Raw genomic sequence first — 15063 nt, forward strand, 5'->3', positions numbered from 1 at the left:
GGCAGGAACTGGGAGAGAAAGCGCTGTTCCATGGGACCGGGAGCTTCGAGGAGGAGGAGAGTGGGCGGGGGCTGGGGGAAAGGAGAAAGGCCGGCCACTTAACTCCTGCCCAGAGCTGGATCCTTTTGTCACCAGGTTCTGAGACGCCGGGCACCTGCCCTAAAATGCCCAGACAGGAGATAAGCCGCTCCCGCTCCCTCTGATGGACCACCCCCTGCCTCGGCCGCCGTCTCCTGGGCCAGGTTCCCTCCCGGCCCGCTCCAGTCCTGCTTGCTTTTGCCCTTCCTGGACTCCAAATGTCCACACTGTCCCACATTCGTGCCGATGCCCCTTTAAAAAGTGTAATTCTAGGGAATCTTGTCATTACCACACCTATGCCAATGAGGTCAGTTCTGGGTCCCACATTTTAGGTTTATAGGACTTGTGGAAAAGGGCAAGGAAGAGTCTGGAAATTGCGTTCTGAAAGTGGAAGAAACTAAGGATATTTAACCTGGGGGGAAAAACGATGTTTGCAGATCTTTAAAGGTATGTCTATGAGTTGAATATAAAGCCAATTCATTAGAACAATCAAGCAGGAAAAGCCTGAAAAAGAAGGGCATGGCACGGGTGGAAGGTAGGCAGGCGGTTGAAGCAGGCTCTGTAATTAAAACAGTCTGGTACTGGCCCAATAATACAGACAGACAGACCATGGAACAGAACAGAAAATCTAGAAATAGGCCCAACTGCGTTGGCAACTCAGCATACAGTAAGAGTCAGTTGGGGGGAAAATAGACTTTTTAATAAGGTGGTGTTGGCCTCACTGGATAACCAAATGGAAAATAATAAAAATTCGATCTTTTTCTCACTATTCACAAGAATACATTCCAAATGGGTCAGAAACCTGAATGTAAAAAATGAGAACTACTACAAAAAAAATATGGATGTATTATGAGTGAGCAAAACCTTCCTAATTAGGTCTCAAAATCCAAGGGAAAATATTTGTAACCTTGATTACTTGGAGAAAAAAAAAAAAAAACTGTCCAGCCTGTGGACACAAAAATACAAAATAAGCAAAGCCTGACAATGAAAACCTGCGGAAAAAATATTTGTAACATATTACAAAGGGTTAATATTCCTAAAGTATAAAGAACTTTACAAATAGAGAAAATGGCCAGCAAACCTATAGTAAAATGAGCTGAAAAAATGAATAGACAGTCCTCAGGAAAAGAAGTAGGAATAGCTCACAAACAGGGAACCATGCTCTGTCTCACTCATAATGAAAGAAATACAAATTAAACCCACACTGAGATACCATTTCTCACTTATATTGGCAAGATCCAAACATTTGACAACATATTCTCTTAGTGAGAGAATGCAGAGGAAATGGGTACTCTTATGCATTGCTGATCATTATACAAAATGAGAACAACCCCTATGAACAGTAATCTGGCAACGTCTCCCAAAATTACCTGTGTAATTACCTACTGATGCAACAATCCAACTTCTAAAGTTCTATCTCAAAGATACTAGAAATATAACAACAAATGCTGGAAAGATATATGCACAAAACCATGTTATTCCAGCATTATTTATAATAACAAAAGACTGGAAATAACCAAACTGTCCATCGACAGAAGAGTTGTTGAATACAGTACAGTCAGTATACAGTTGACCACTGAATGACACAGAGGTTAGGGGTACAAACCCACTGAGTAGTCAAAAATCCCCATACAATTTATAGTCAGTGGGCCCTCCTTATGCGAGTTTCCTTGGTATCCTTCAGCATCTGAGGATTCAACCAACTGCAGATTGTGTAATACTGTAGTATGCATTTAGTGAAAACAATCCGCGTATAATTAGGGACCCAAACAATTCAAACTCGTATTGTTCAAGAGTCAACTGTACTACGAAACTGGAAAAAAGAAATCAAATAATTCTATATACTGCTAGGGTATGATGTCCAGAATATACATATCTTTTTAAAAGGGGGTGGAGAAAAGTACATTTTTATCTAAAAAAATAAAAGGAGAAATTATTTTTTTTACAGCTTTTAGGTAAAACTGACATGCAGTAAACTGCACATATTTAAAGTGCACATCTGGATAAGATGAGTGCATCTGTGAACCCATCATCACATTCAAGATAATGAACATATCCTTCACCTCCAGAAGTCTCATCTCCTTGGTAACCCTACCTCCCACCACTTGTCACAGAATTTCTGTCCTAATGGATTAGTCTGCATTTCCTAAAGTTTTATATATATGGAATAATTCACTATGTATTCTATTTTCTCTGGCTTCTCTCACTCAGTATAAATTGAGATTCATTCATGTTGCTGCATGTATCAATAGGTCATTAGTTTTTACTGCTGAGTAGTGTTTCATTGTAGGGATAAACCACAATTTATTTACTTACTCACCTGCTGATAGACATTTGGGTTTTTTCCAGTTTTTGACTTTTACAAATTGAGCTGCAATGAAGATTGACATACAAGGCCTTCTATGGATGTATAACTTATCTTTCTTTGGGGTAAATGCTTAGCAGACGGATGGCTGGATCATCTGACAGGCATATGTCCACCTTTCTAAGAAACTGACAAAATGTTTTCCAAGGTGGTTGTACCATTTTAATATCCCCACCAGCAGTGTATATTTCCAGTTCCTCCACATCCTCTCCAACACTTGGTCTTTTTAATTTTAGTCATTCTATTGTGTGCAGTGATAACTCAGGTGGTTTAAATTTGCATTTCCCTCATAATTAATGATGTTGAGCTTTTTTTTTTTTTTTACTGTGCTTATTTGCTGTCCACATCACATATCTTCTTTGGTGCTGTTATTTTACTGGGTTATCAGTTTTCTTATTAATGAGTTTTGAGAGTTCTTTATATATTTGGGATATAAGTCCTTTATGAGATATATGTTTTGCAATGATTCCTTCCTAGTCTGTGGCTTGATATGATTAAGTTTAAGCCTAGCATCTTTTTTTTTTTCTATTTGTCCCATCTGTTCTTTGTTCCCTTTTTCCCTGATTCTGCCTTCTTTTGAATCAAGCCTTTTAATGATCCTATTTTATCTCCTTTGTTAGTTTATTAGTTATAACTCCTTGTTTTGTTATTCTAGTGGTTACTTCAGAGTTTATACTATACATCTTTAACTTATCAGTCTACCTTCAAGTGATACTATACTACTTCATATATGCAATAAGAATTTTACAAGAGTTATTTATCACTTCTCCCTCTCCTGACCTTTAAACTATTGTTGTCATACGTTTTCTTTTTACATATTTTCTAAACCCCATAGTACATTAATAATATTTTTCTTTAAACAGTAAATTAATTTTTAAAGATATTTAAATAATGAGATAATGGTTTTATATATTTACCCATATGGCTACCATTTCTGCATTCTTCACTCCTTTGTGTAGCTCCATTATTTCCATCTGTTGTTATTTTCCTTATGCCTAAAGGTCTTCCTTTAACATTTCTTATGGTGCAGATGTGCTGGTGAATTCTTTCAGCTCTTGTATGTTGGAAAAAAAAATCTTCATTTAATCTTTGTTTTTGAAAATTATTTTGCTGGGTATGATATTGGAGAGTAACAATATTGCTCTTGAAGTATATATATATTTTTTAATTACTTACTTAATTAATTAATTTTTTGGCTGTGTTGGGTCTTTGTTGCTGTGCGTGGGCTTTCTCCAGTTGTGGCGAGCAGGGGCTACTCTTTGTTGCCGTGCGCGGGCTTCTCATTGCGGTGGTTTCTCTTTGTTGCGGAGCACAGGCTCTAGGCACACGGGCTCAGTAGTTGTGGCTCGCGGGCTCTAGAGCGCAGGCTCAGTAGTTGTGGCACATGGGCTTAGTTGCTCCGTGGCATGTGGGATCTTCCCGGACCAGGGCTTGAACCCGTGTCCCCTGAATTGGCAGGCGGATTCTTAACCACTGCGCCACCAGGGAAGTCCTTGAAGTATATTAAAAGATATTATTCTACTGTATTTTCCCATTCCTTTTTTCCAAAAAGAAACCTGAAGTCAACCTTATCTTACTTCCTAAAATCTCTTTTCTCTAGCTGCTTTTAAGATTGCTCTTTATCACTTATTTTGATCAACTTGATTATGATATGTCTTGGTGTAGTTTTCTTCATGCTTCTTATACTTGGGTTTCATTGAACTTCTTAGATCTGTGGGTCTATAGTTTTCATAAATTTTGGAAAATTTTCACCCATTATTTCTTCAAATAATTTTCTGGACACCTCTTCTATCCTTTCCTGCAGGGATTCCAGTTATACATTTATTACAGTGCTTGAAAGTGTCCCCACAGCTCACTGATGACCTGTTCATTTTTCTTGAGTCTTTTTTCTACTGTATGTTTCACTTTGGATAGCTTCTATTACTATAACTTCAAGTTCACTAATCTTTTCATCTACAATGTTTAGTCTAGTATTAATCCCGCCCAGTATATTTATCACCTCAGGCATTTCATCTTTAGAAGTTTGATTTGGGTCTTTTTTTAAAAAAAAATCTTTCATGTCTCTACTTAAATGGTAATAATAACTGTTTAATAACCTTGCCTAATTCTAACATCTCTGGCAGTTCTTGGTTGGTTTTGATTAGCTGATTTTTCTCCTCATAATGAGTCATCTTTTCTCGCCTCTTCGCATGCCTGGTAATCTTTGACTGGATGCCATACATTATGAATAAATGTGATGGTGAATTTTTTATGTCAGTTTGGCTGATCATGGGGTACCCAGATTAAATGTCATTTTGGGATATGTCTGTGTGTGTTTCCAGATCAGATTAGCATTTGAATTGATGGAATCAGTAAAGTACATTGTCCTCTCCAGTGTGGGCATCATCCAATCCACTGAGGGCCTGAATAGAAAAAAATGCAGAAGAAGGAATTTGTCCCTTCTTCCCTGATTTCTTGAGCTGGAACATCAGTCTTCTATTCTTGGTGCTCCTGGTTCTCAGGCCCTCAGACCTAGACTAGAATCTCATCATCAGCTCCCCAGGCCGTTGGACTTTGGACTGATTACAACACCAGCTCTGTGGGGTCTCCAGCTTGCAGACTGCATACTGTGGGACTTCTCAGCCTCCATCTCTGTGTAAGTCAATTCCTTGTGATAAATCTCTTCCTATATGTATATCCTCTTGGTTCTGTTTCTCTAGAGAACCCTACCTAATACAACAGATATTCTTAAGCTTTGTCCTGGGATGCAGGTAAATTACTGGGAAACAATCTGATTCTTTTGGGTCTTGCTTTTAAGATGTGTTATGTAAGACATGAGCAACATTTAGTCTGAGGCAAAACCCTTCTGAAACTCTACCCAATTCCCCTAGAATCAGGAGGTACTGTTCCTGGCCCTGTGTCAGCAACTGTTCCCTCTACTCACTGATGTGTTTCTCTGACCTTGAATAGTCTTGTCACACTCATGTGCTGATCAATACTCTGATGAATATGCAAAGCGGACCTCTCAAATATCCCTAGGGTTCTCTCTCTGTGTAGTGCTCTCCTTTTGGTACTCCGTGCTGTGAATTCTAGCTGCTTTGCTTTCCCTGGACTTTCAGCTCCATCCCCTTAACTCAGGGTTCCTCCTTTCTGTGCCACAGGCTGGGAACTTTCTCAAGGCAATAAAATGTAACAATTGTAGCCCTCATGGCATCTGTTCCCTATCTTTCAGGAATTACTGTCCTTTGTTACCTGATGACTTGAAAATCTTGTTTCATGTATTTTGTCTGAGTTTTTCTTTTTAGCTGTTTCAGTTAGGAGGGTAAAGCTGGTACCTAAAAATCTATCTATCTTGGCTAGATGCAGAAATCATTTGCTTATTTTTTAATGGTAGGGTAGATAATGAAATTAATTTTTAAAATACCTACAGAGGAGGGTATCAACAGGTTGGATGAAACTAGGACAAAAGTTAGACTTCTCTGAATAGACCTTGTTTTACAAATTGACTTGGGCTCTTGTAAATGTTAGATAATTATAAAATAAAAAATCTTAAAAAACAATCCCTAAAAATTGAAAGCAAATATGAAACAATTAACCTAACTCTGTATCAAGCTGGTGGGAGAACAACATTAAGGAATTATTTCAGGCATACCCTAGTGGGATATAGGTTAAAGACAAAAAGAATTGCAAAACATCCTTGCAGTATTTTCAATCATGTATCGCTGGTGGCAGTGTTGATATTGGTATTTTTAATACTGTTATGTGAATATTGTAAAATAAGGTAAATAATTATGTTGATGTCAGTAAAAACTGAGATTTCCAACACTGGAGAAAGAAAATACAATGTCAGATAGATGTGGTTAGCTTACATTCCACTAGCATCCTTAATTCTGATTGGGAGCATCCACGTGGCATCATGATGAATATTCACATAAGAAAATCCCCACATATTTCCTAGCTTTGTCCTCTAAAAAAGGCCTAGACCTGTTGGCCAACTCAAAAGCAATAAGCAATCTTAGTACCCAGAATGTTGCCTCTAAATACCATTTCCCACTAAAAGGAACCAGGGCTCTTTAGAGAAATAGCTCCTTCGAGATCTCGGCAGAAAATGTACAAAATGAGCTTGGAACATGTAGTTACACTAGAAAGCAAGGAGGGTATCAGTGACCATGAGGTGGTGTCAAAAGGGCCCAGGAGCCAAGCTGAAGAGGCTCCCACTGACCAACAATGGGAGAAATTGAGCACTGATAAGAATAATAACTACAGTGGATTGTAACACAGTAAATATTTTCAAATTCATGACATCATAATGATTCTTAAAAAAGAATTAGAAGAGACACACACACAAAAGCCTCTGGGAATCTCTGGATAATGCTGGGAAGACAACTCATTATTTTGAAAACTATTTAAACAGAAAGAATCAAATATTTATACTGCCTTAACTATACACACCAAATCTCAGTGTAAAGCATAGTTGATTGCAAATTTCTCTTTGTAGAAGTATCCCAGCCTTTACATGAAGTAGGAATAATATAGTCAATTACCATTCTGCAGCCTATGATACAGATTTAGTCAATGTTACCAATGACTAGTAACATCAAAAAAAGAGGGAAATTTAGACATTAGCTGCCTTCTGATAGAAGTATACATCTTCTATTACGTATTCTTGCCAAACAAAATTGAAACTGAATCTGACTACCAATCTGACCAACCAATTCCCAAGAAATATAAAGAACAAGGGAAAATGTTCAATTGTACTAGAGGAATGCAGTTAGCAAAATCCACACTACGATACCCCCTAGCAGCCAAACCTGTTTCTTCAATGAATACATTGCAACAAACAAAAAAGAGACATCTATAGACAGAGTAACTAATCTGATACTTGCCCTCCCACTGAAAATAACTAGAAAACTGGACAAAATATATGAAAAAAAATAGTTTTTCAGAAACAGAACAATAGGCAGCACACAATTGTGACTCCCGAGAGAAGGGAAACAAATGAGGTGAGCCCTGTGATCACCCAGCTTTCTACCTAGAGGCACTTTCTATAGAGACCTCAGTACAGGCAGGGAGAATCAAAGCACAGTACACCAGTCTCACTAGGAGGCAGAGATGAGAGCTCAGGGAGACTGAGGTGCCTGAAGTATGCAGGGAAAGTTACCAGAAAGATGAGAACTACAAAGAAAGAGTTCCAGAAATCTGCAAGGATGACTCCTTCAGTCTTGGGCTGAACTCAGAGCAGCACCTGTGTAAGCAAGATTCCTTGAGGATCAGCAAAGAACAATTACAGGCAAAAAGAACAACTATAAGGAGGCTGGAAGCTGAACAATTCCCAGTTAACACAGGGCTGGGACACATTTGTATTTCAGCTAGTCAGCATGAATTAACGTTAATGAATGCCCAAGGCAGTTAGTACATTACAGAAGAATAACATCATCATAGTAGAGAAACACTAGCCCTGGAGTAAAGACTATACATATACTACACCTCCTAACAGATCTTAAAAATAAGACTAGAAAGGACCAAGCTGATCATCAAGTAACTTAACAGCTTAGCAAAACAAACTTCAATACTTTTTAAAGGAAGCCAGCAAAACCCAGGCATCCAAGACCATTCACATTCACAGTGCCTAGCATCCAAAAAACAAACAAAAACAAACCAACCAAAAAAAAAAAAACTTTAGACATGGAAAAAAGCAGGAAAATGTATCCCATAACTAAGAGATAAGTAAAAACAGACCAAGAAATTGCAAGAGATGACAGAATATTAGCTTTAAAGGGCTTTAAGAGAATCATAAAATATATTTAAGAATTTTTTTTAAATGACCATACTAAGGAGAGAAATGGAAGATATAAAATAGAACTAAGTGGAACTTTTAGAGCTAAAAAATAAAATATCAGGAATAAAAAATTCACTTGATGGGCTTAACAACAGATTAGATTCCACAAAAGAAAAGATCAACGAACTTGAAGACAGCAACAGGAAGTACTTAAACTGAAGCAAAGACATAAGAGGGCTAAAAAAAACAACAAAAAAGAACAGAGCCTCAGTGACCTGTGGAACTACATAAAGTAAGCTAACATATGTATAGTTAGAGTTCTAGAAGCAGAGGCAAGAGAAAGGGGACGCAAAAATTTTTTGAAAAAATAATGTGAAAACTCATAGAACTGTACACAGAAAGGGTGAATTTTACTAGATGTAAATTATGCTTTAATTAATGTGACTTTTTAAAGAGGTGTGTTTTTTCACAGATGACATGATCATCTACACAGAGAATCCTATGAAATCTACAACTCCCTCTAGAAATAATAGATAATTTAGTAAATAAGTACTAAGATAATAAGTAAATAATAAGTAAATTTAGTACGGTACAAGGTCAACATACAAAAGTCAACTATATTTCTACACATCAGCAAAAAAAGTAACTGTAAACAAAACGTAAAAAAGATACCATTTACAACATCAAAAACCATGAAATACATGGCATACATAAACAAAATACACATGAAACTTGTACAGTGAAAACTACAAATCACTGTTTAGAGAAATTGAAGATCTAAATGAATGTAGAGATGAACTTAATTAGAAGCCTTAATATTTGTTGATATCAGTTCTTCCCAAACTCATCTATAGATTCAATATAATAACAATCAAACTCTCAGCAAGCTTTTTTGTAGAAACTGATAAGTTGATTCTAAAATGTACATGGAAATGCGGTAGCCAAAACAATTTTGCAAAAGAACTACCTGACTGCGAGACCTATTATAAAGCTGTAGTAATTAAAAGCGTGTGGTATTGTCTTAGGACAGAAATAGAGATCAGTGGAACAGAATAAAGTCCAGCAAGAGACATGCATATATGGTCAACTGATTTCACCTCAAGGTGCCAAATAATTTGAAGGGGAAAGAAATGGTATGGGAGCAAATGGATATCCATTTGGGGGGGGAAAAAAATGAAACCTGACCTTTACCTCACATCATTCACAAAAATTAACTCAAAATGGAACATAGACTTAATCATGAAAGGAATAACAATAAAACTTCTAGAAGAAAACATGAGAAAATATTCATGTCGTTGGAAATGCCCAAGATTCCTTAGGCAGGAAATAAAAAGCACTTTACATAAAAGTAAACATTAATAAAATGGTGCTCATCAAAGTTAAAAATTTGCTCTTTAAAAGGCAATGTTAAGAGATTGAAAGGCCAAGCCAGAGTCTGGAAGAAATTATTTGCAATATGTACTGACAAAGGAGTTGTATCTAAACTATATGAATATAAAGAACTCTTAGACCTTTATATTTAGAAAGAAAAAAACCCCATTTAAAGGAGGGCAACAAAATAATGCCATTTGCAGCAATATGAATGGACCTAGAGATTGTCATACTGAGTGAAGTAAGTCATTCAGAGATATATGATATCACTTATATGTGGAATCTAAAAAAAGGGTACAAATGAACTTATCTAAAAATAGAGTTAAAGATGTAGAAAACAAACTTATGGTTACCGGGGGTAAGAAGTGGGGAGGGATAAATTGGAAGACTGGGATTGACATATACACACTACTATATACAGAATAGATAACCAATAAGGACCTGCTGTATAGCACAAGGAACACTACTCAATACTCTGTATTGACCTATATGGGAAAAGAATCTAAAAAAGAGTGGATATATGTATATGTATAACTGATTCACTTTGCTGTACACCTGAAACTAACACAACATTGTAAATCAACTGTACTCCAATAAAAATTAAATTGAAAAAAACATAAATATAATAAAGAGGGGCAAAAGACTTGAAGAGCTATTTCACACATAAACCAACAAAAAAGTATGGCCACATGAAAAAGCGCTCAACATCATAAAGCATCAGGAAATACAATTAAAACCTCAAAGACACGCCCACTAGAATGTCTACAAGTTAAGACTGATAATACCAGGTGTTAGCAAATATGTGACCAACTGGAAGTTTTAGAAATTGTTAGTGGAAGTATAAAATGGTACAGTCATCCTTGAGAACGGTTTGGCAGTTTCTAAGATAAAATAAACTTACCATGTGACTGGGCAATTTCAATCCTAACTATAAATCCATTTATAATTGTAATTCTACAACAGGAAAAGCTAATCTATATGAGAAAAAGTTTTGTCAGTGGTTGCCTGGAGCAGGTAGTTCGGGGGATATATTGGGAAGGTACGCAAGGGAACTTTTTCAAACGAAGGAAATGTTCCGTATTTGCTTATGGTTGTTTTTACACGGGTGTATACATTTGTTAAAACTCACTGAGCCATATTCCTAAAATGGGTACACTTTGTTATATGTAATATATATCTGATTAAAGTTGATTTAGGGCATGTATCAACCCCTTATAACGTTTGGACTTCAACAAGATCCCAAATTAAGTAAGAACAATTTTAAAAGGAGGGGAGGGGATTTTGAAATGTGTCAAATAATGGGTGATATTAAGGAATTACCGTTAAGCCGAGTGATGGGCCCATGAGTTCATTTTACTCTTCTCTCTTTTACTAGTACTATTTTGAAATTTTTCCATGCTAAAACACTATAAAAACCCCACAAATTAAAGCAATAACTTCAAATATTTAAAAGATTACTATATAGAAAAGGAATTAGACTCTAAGAGAAAAAAAATCATATGGAGGAAAATTTGGAGTCAATATAAGAATGAACTAACCAACAGAGCAATGTATAGCCTTATAAGGTAGGTTGATAACACAAGGAATTTTTGATGCCCAGACCTCGTAACTACTAGTCAGGGCTGTTCTAGAGGAAATTACTGCAGTTAGTGAGAAGTTGGACTAATTGTTCTCTCTGATCTCTCCAGGCCCTGAGATGCCATTAACTATTGATCTATGCATCTGACTTCTGGTGCCGTTTTTCCAAACAAGTCAGTACCCCATTATTCCCCAGCTCTATCAAATAATTATCTATACTACTTATTTGATACTTCACGAAAGCGATTTCATGTTTTCCATTTTTCCAATTTTCATATAGATTTGATACACCCCTTTTTAAGCCTTTCAGAAATCAGAATGATGCTTCATACCTCTTAGACTCTTTTATTCCTAGCACAATACTCTGTGCATACTGGGCCATCAAAATACTTTCTTGACAATACCTTTCAAATCATTGTTAGTTTGTAACATGCGCCCTTTTCTCTTGCTATTCATGTCTGCGTCTTCTCCCACCATCCCTCAAGCAGAGACTGTATCCTCTACCACATCTGTGTCCCCCAGCCCAGGACTAGAACAGGGCTCTGTGCATATCCACAAATAAAATGAATAAAGAATTCCTCCCACATTTGGAGGCTGTGAAATTTTAGAGGTGATGATGATTCATGCTGATAGCGAAATCTGAATTCTAAGACTGCCTTAATCACTGAAAATTTCATTATTCTAACTGCACAAGTCATGCACACCATCACCGGGGTGGGCTGCCACTACCACAACCATGGAGAAAACTGAAAAATGGTTTGGTTTTTCCCTCCATCTTTCCCATCCTGGTGGGCTTTCTCCTGAATTCCCCAGGTATTCAATGTCTTTACACTGCACTCTGACCATCCAAATGAGAAGTAGGCAGGGGATGAGATCCTATAAAATGCCAGGCACTACACGAGACACTTGACATTATCAATTCATTTAATTCTTACAACAACTGGAGTAGGCATTATCTGCATTTTAAAGATGAGGAAGCTGAGGGTCAAACTTAGTAATTTGTCCAGGCTTCTAAATGATAAACCTGGGATTTGAAACCAGACCATCCTCACTCAAAGCCCCTGCGTTTGAAAAAACAAAAAATAATCCCTTTTCCTACAAAAGTCTTGAAATAACAGAACCTAAAGGAAAAATATTTTTGTTGGAGACAATACTTTCTCTGTAGCTCCAAGGGCAACTTTGTCTCCAAATTCGGAAAGCTTGCTCATTCCCGTATTTACCAAGAAGAATGTCGAATTTCAACAAATACCACAAGGGGGCGCTAAGTCCTAAAAAGCTTAAGCTTCTGGACAGATTAAATGTCTCATGTGGATCAGGACTCAGACAGATAAATCTGAATAAATATTCTGCCATAAGTGACTCTAAGAACAAACACGACCATACTTCTTCCCTCCTTAAAGCCTTCAAAGGATCTCCATCCCTAACATCACTTATCATGACACACAACTTCCTTTATGTGTGCCCATCTCCCTCCAAAAGACCACGACCCTCTGACTCTATACTTGGATAACACCGACTAACGCTTCCCTGGCTTCCCCAAGTAACCTTTTCTTCATGTCCCAACTCTTCAAACATGCCTTCTTCTGTGTGACTGCATCTCCCCCAGTCCTATTCAACAACAAACTACACATCAAACTCACACGGGTCCTTCAACCCTGCTCAAAACATGTCTCGGCTAACTTCTGACCTTCTCTGACCGTCCTCCCACCTCAGTGAATTAATTTATTCAACATATTATTCCACCATCAGGTAAACACTTCTCTTCCTTCCCATATCATACAGTGTTTCAAGTCAGTGTCCTTATCTCCCTGCTAGACTGAAAGGTGCTCGAGGGAAGAACTGCGTTATACAGGTGTGCACACGTCTAGTGCTGGCAGGCAGCACATCCTTCTCAAGTGCTGAACTGAGCTAAGAACCCACCAAACAACATCACACACCTGCGGCTTGTTTCAGAGGCTACCTTCAAAGGCTCAGGAGTCATTTTCATAAAGACATTTTAAGTTCTTCATCTCATGCTTAAAATCAACTTGAAAACTGCAATGATCAACATTCTATTTGAAGAAATTGTATGTCAGACTTACCGTCTTAGTTAAATAAAACACGAATGAATATATGAAAAGAATTGCATTTTCCAAAGTTGTGACACTCGATGGTTCTTCAGCATTTGTTTCTAGTTGCTTTTTTGCATCAACAGCATCGATAGGAGTGACTTCTGTTGTAATTATCCCTAAAATTGAGGGAGAAAGCTAATACTTTATTTATGCTTCAGAATAAGATTTGTTTCTCTTCATTTAAAATATTTATTGAGTGCCCACTAAATATCAGTCACTCTGCCTGGATATGTGCTTCTCCTGAAGACAATTATACAAAAAAATTTCAGGACCCCCATTAGAGCCATCACATCCTCAATTATAAAGTGAACATCACCTCCAACCCACTCTACCCACCAGCAGTCCCTCCATCACATCCCTGGCAATGCAACTGCTATCTGAACAATACAGACTCATGGGGATTGAGAAAACCAGAATTTTATGCTTCTCCCATATATACACCGTCACATTTAACAAACATTTATTTAGTGCTGGTGAAGCACTGTATTAGAAACTTCAGGCAAACAATGAGTAAGAAAAGAGTGTTAGTAAGTCTATCCAAATGGATGATCTTTTTTAAATCTGAAAAACTGTAATTCTGAGTTGGTTAAAAACTGATGGATTTCTGTTTCCTTTTATGTGAGAGAATATGTAAATAAACAAAATTGAAAATAAAAAAAAAGAGTGTTAGTTTGCAGACTTGCACCCATACTCAGCACCAGCATCTGGCACCTGGCAGGCACTCAGTAACTGCTTACTGCAATGGATGAATGACAGCTACACAAAAGGGAATACGGTAAACACCAAGAGAGATGAAAGGGAACTGCTTACAAGGTGGGGGCCTGGAGTGTAGCGCTGTGAAAAAGGTCGAATTCCAGCTGTTCCTGAAAGGATCTCCACGTGAGGGGGTGGTAGGGAGGAGATTTCAGGATGAGTTATTTGGGTCTGGGGTGCTTCTTATGAACAGCTAGGAGTCCAAGAAGCAATTAGTGAGAAGTTGGACTAGTTGCCACTCAGATCTCTTCCAGCCCTGAGATTCCATCGCTATTGACCTATGCATCTGACCACTGGTGAGGTTTTCCCAATCAGGTCAGCACCTCAACACCTGAGATGCATGAAGGACCATTTGGGAAGATCAGACTCTAAAGGTAGTTGATGCCATTTTGTGCTGGAACTTAAAGGACAAGGCAAAACCTCTGTTTTTAATTCTGCAAGCAAAATCTTTCCCAACCCTGAATGTTTTTAAGCAAGAGAGTAATAAGTCTTATTGGTATATGACTTATTCTCAACAAGCAGAACCTTTTTGAGTTACAAGAGTTTAGAAGTGGAGAGTATTATACATGAATGCAACATCCTCTGGAACACAGGAGACCTCTAACATGCCATTTCTTCTCAAATTAGCTGAATTCCTCTTCCTGCTGTGACCTCTCCTATATTTTAAAGGGGGGTAAGTCAGGGGGGCAGCCCAGTGCTGCCAGGCCTGTGGTATCACAGGGTAATGCTTTACCTATGGTTAGAGACCATGGCCTCTAAAAACGTAAAATGGTAATGATTCATATTGCCATATTGGATAGACAAAATAACACAATCAGCTGTCATGACTTATTGGTAAAATGAGTGAGCTACACAAAAATTAGAAAGCTGTTGATACTATTACTTGGGTTGCACTCTTTAAAACTTTATTTTTAAAACAACTTTCTCAATCCAGATGAAATGAGTTGCTCTCCCACTGGATGTTTACTGTGCTCAGTGATTAAGTACTGTTCACAGGGGTCCGTCTACACTGGGCCATTATGTACTGCAAAAATTCTGTACTGTTTCCT

The 15063-nt window shown here is 37.6% G+C and overlaps 1 protein-coding gene across 2 annotated transcripts in view; it reads right to left on the reverse strand.

Annotated features, from left to right (window-relative positions):
* MIA3 (MIA SH3 domain ER export factor 3) overlaps positions 1 to 15063 on the reverse strand; it is a 79557-nt gene that overhangs the window by 22973 nt on the left and 41521 nt on the right. For both annotated transcript variants that reach the window (XM_057544866.1, XM_057544861.1), the window contains exon 6: positions 13232 to 13377. In XM_057544866.1, the coding sequence (XP_057400849.1) occupies positions 13232 to 13377 (146 nt within the window). The remainder of the gene's footprint in view (positions 1 to 13231; positions 13378 to 15063) is intronic.

This window comes from Balaenoptera acutorostrata, chromosome 1 (assembly GCF_949987535.1).
Source record: "Balaenoptera acutorostrata chromosome 1, mBalAcu1.1, whole genome shotgun sequence".
Lineage (NCBI taxonomy): Eukaryota > Metazoa > Chordata > Mammalia > Artiodactyla > Balaenopteridae > Balaenoptera > Balaenoptera acutorostrata.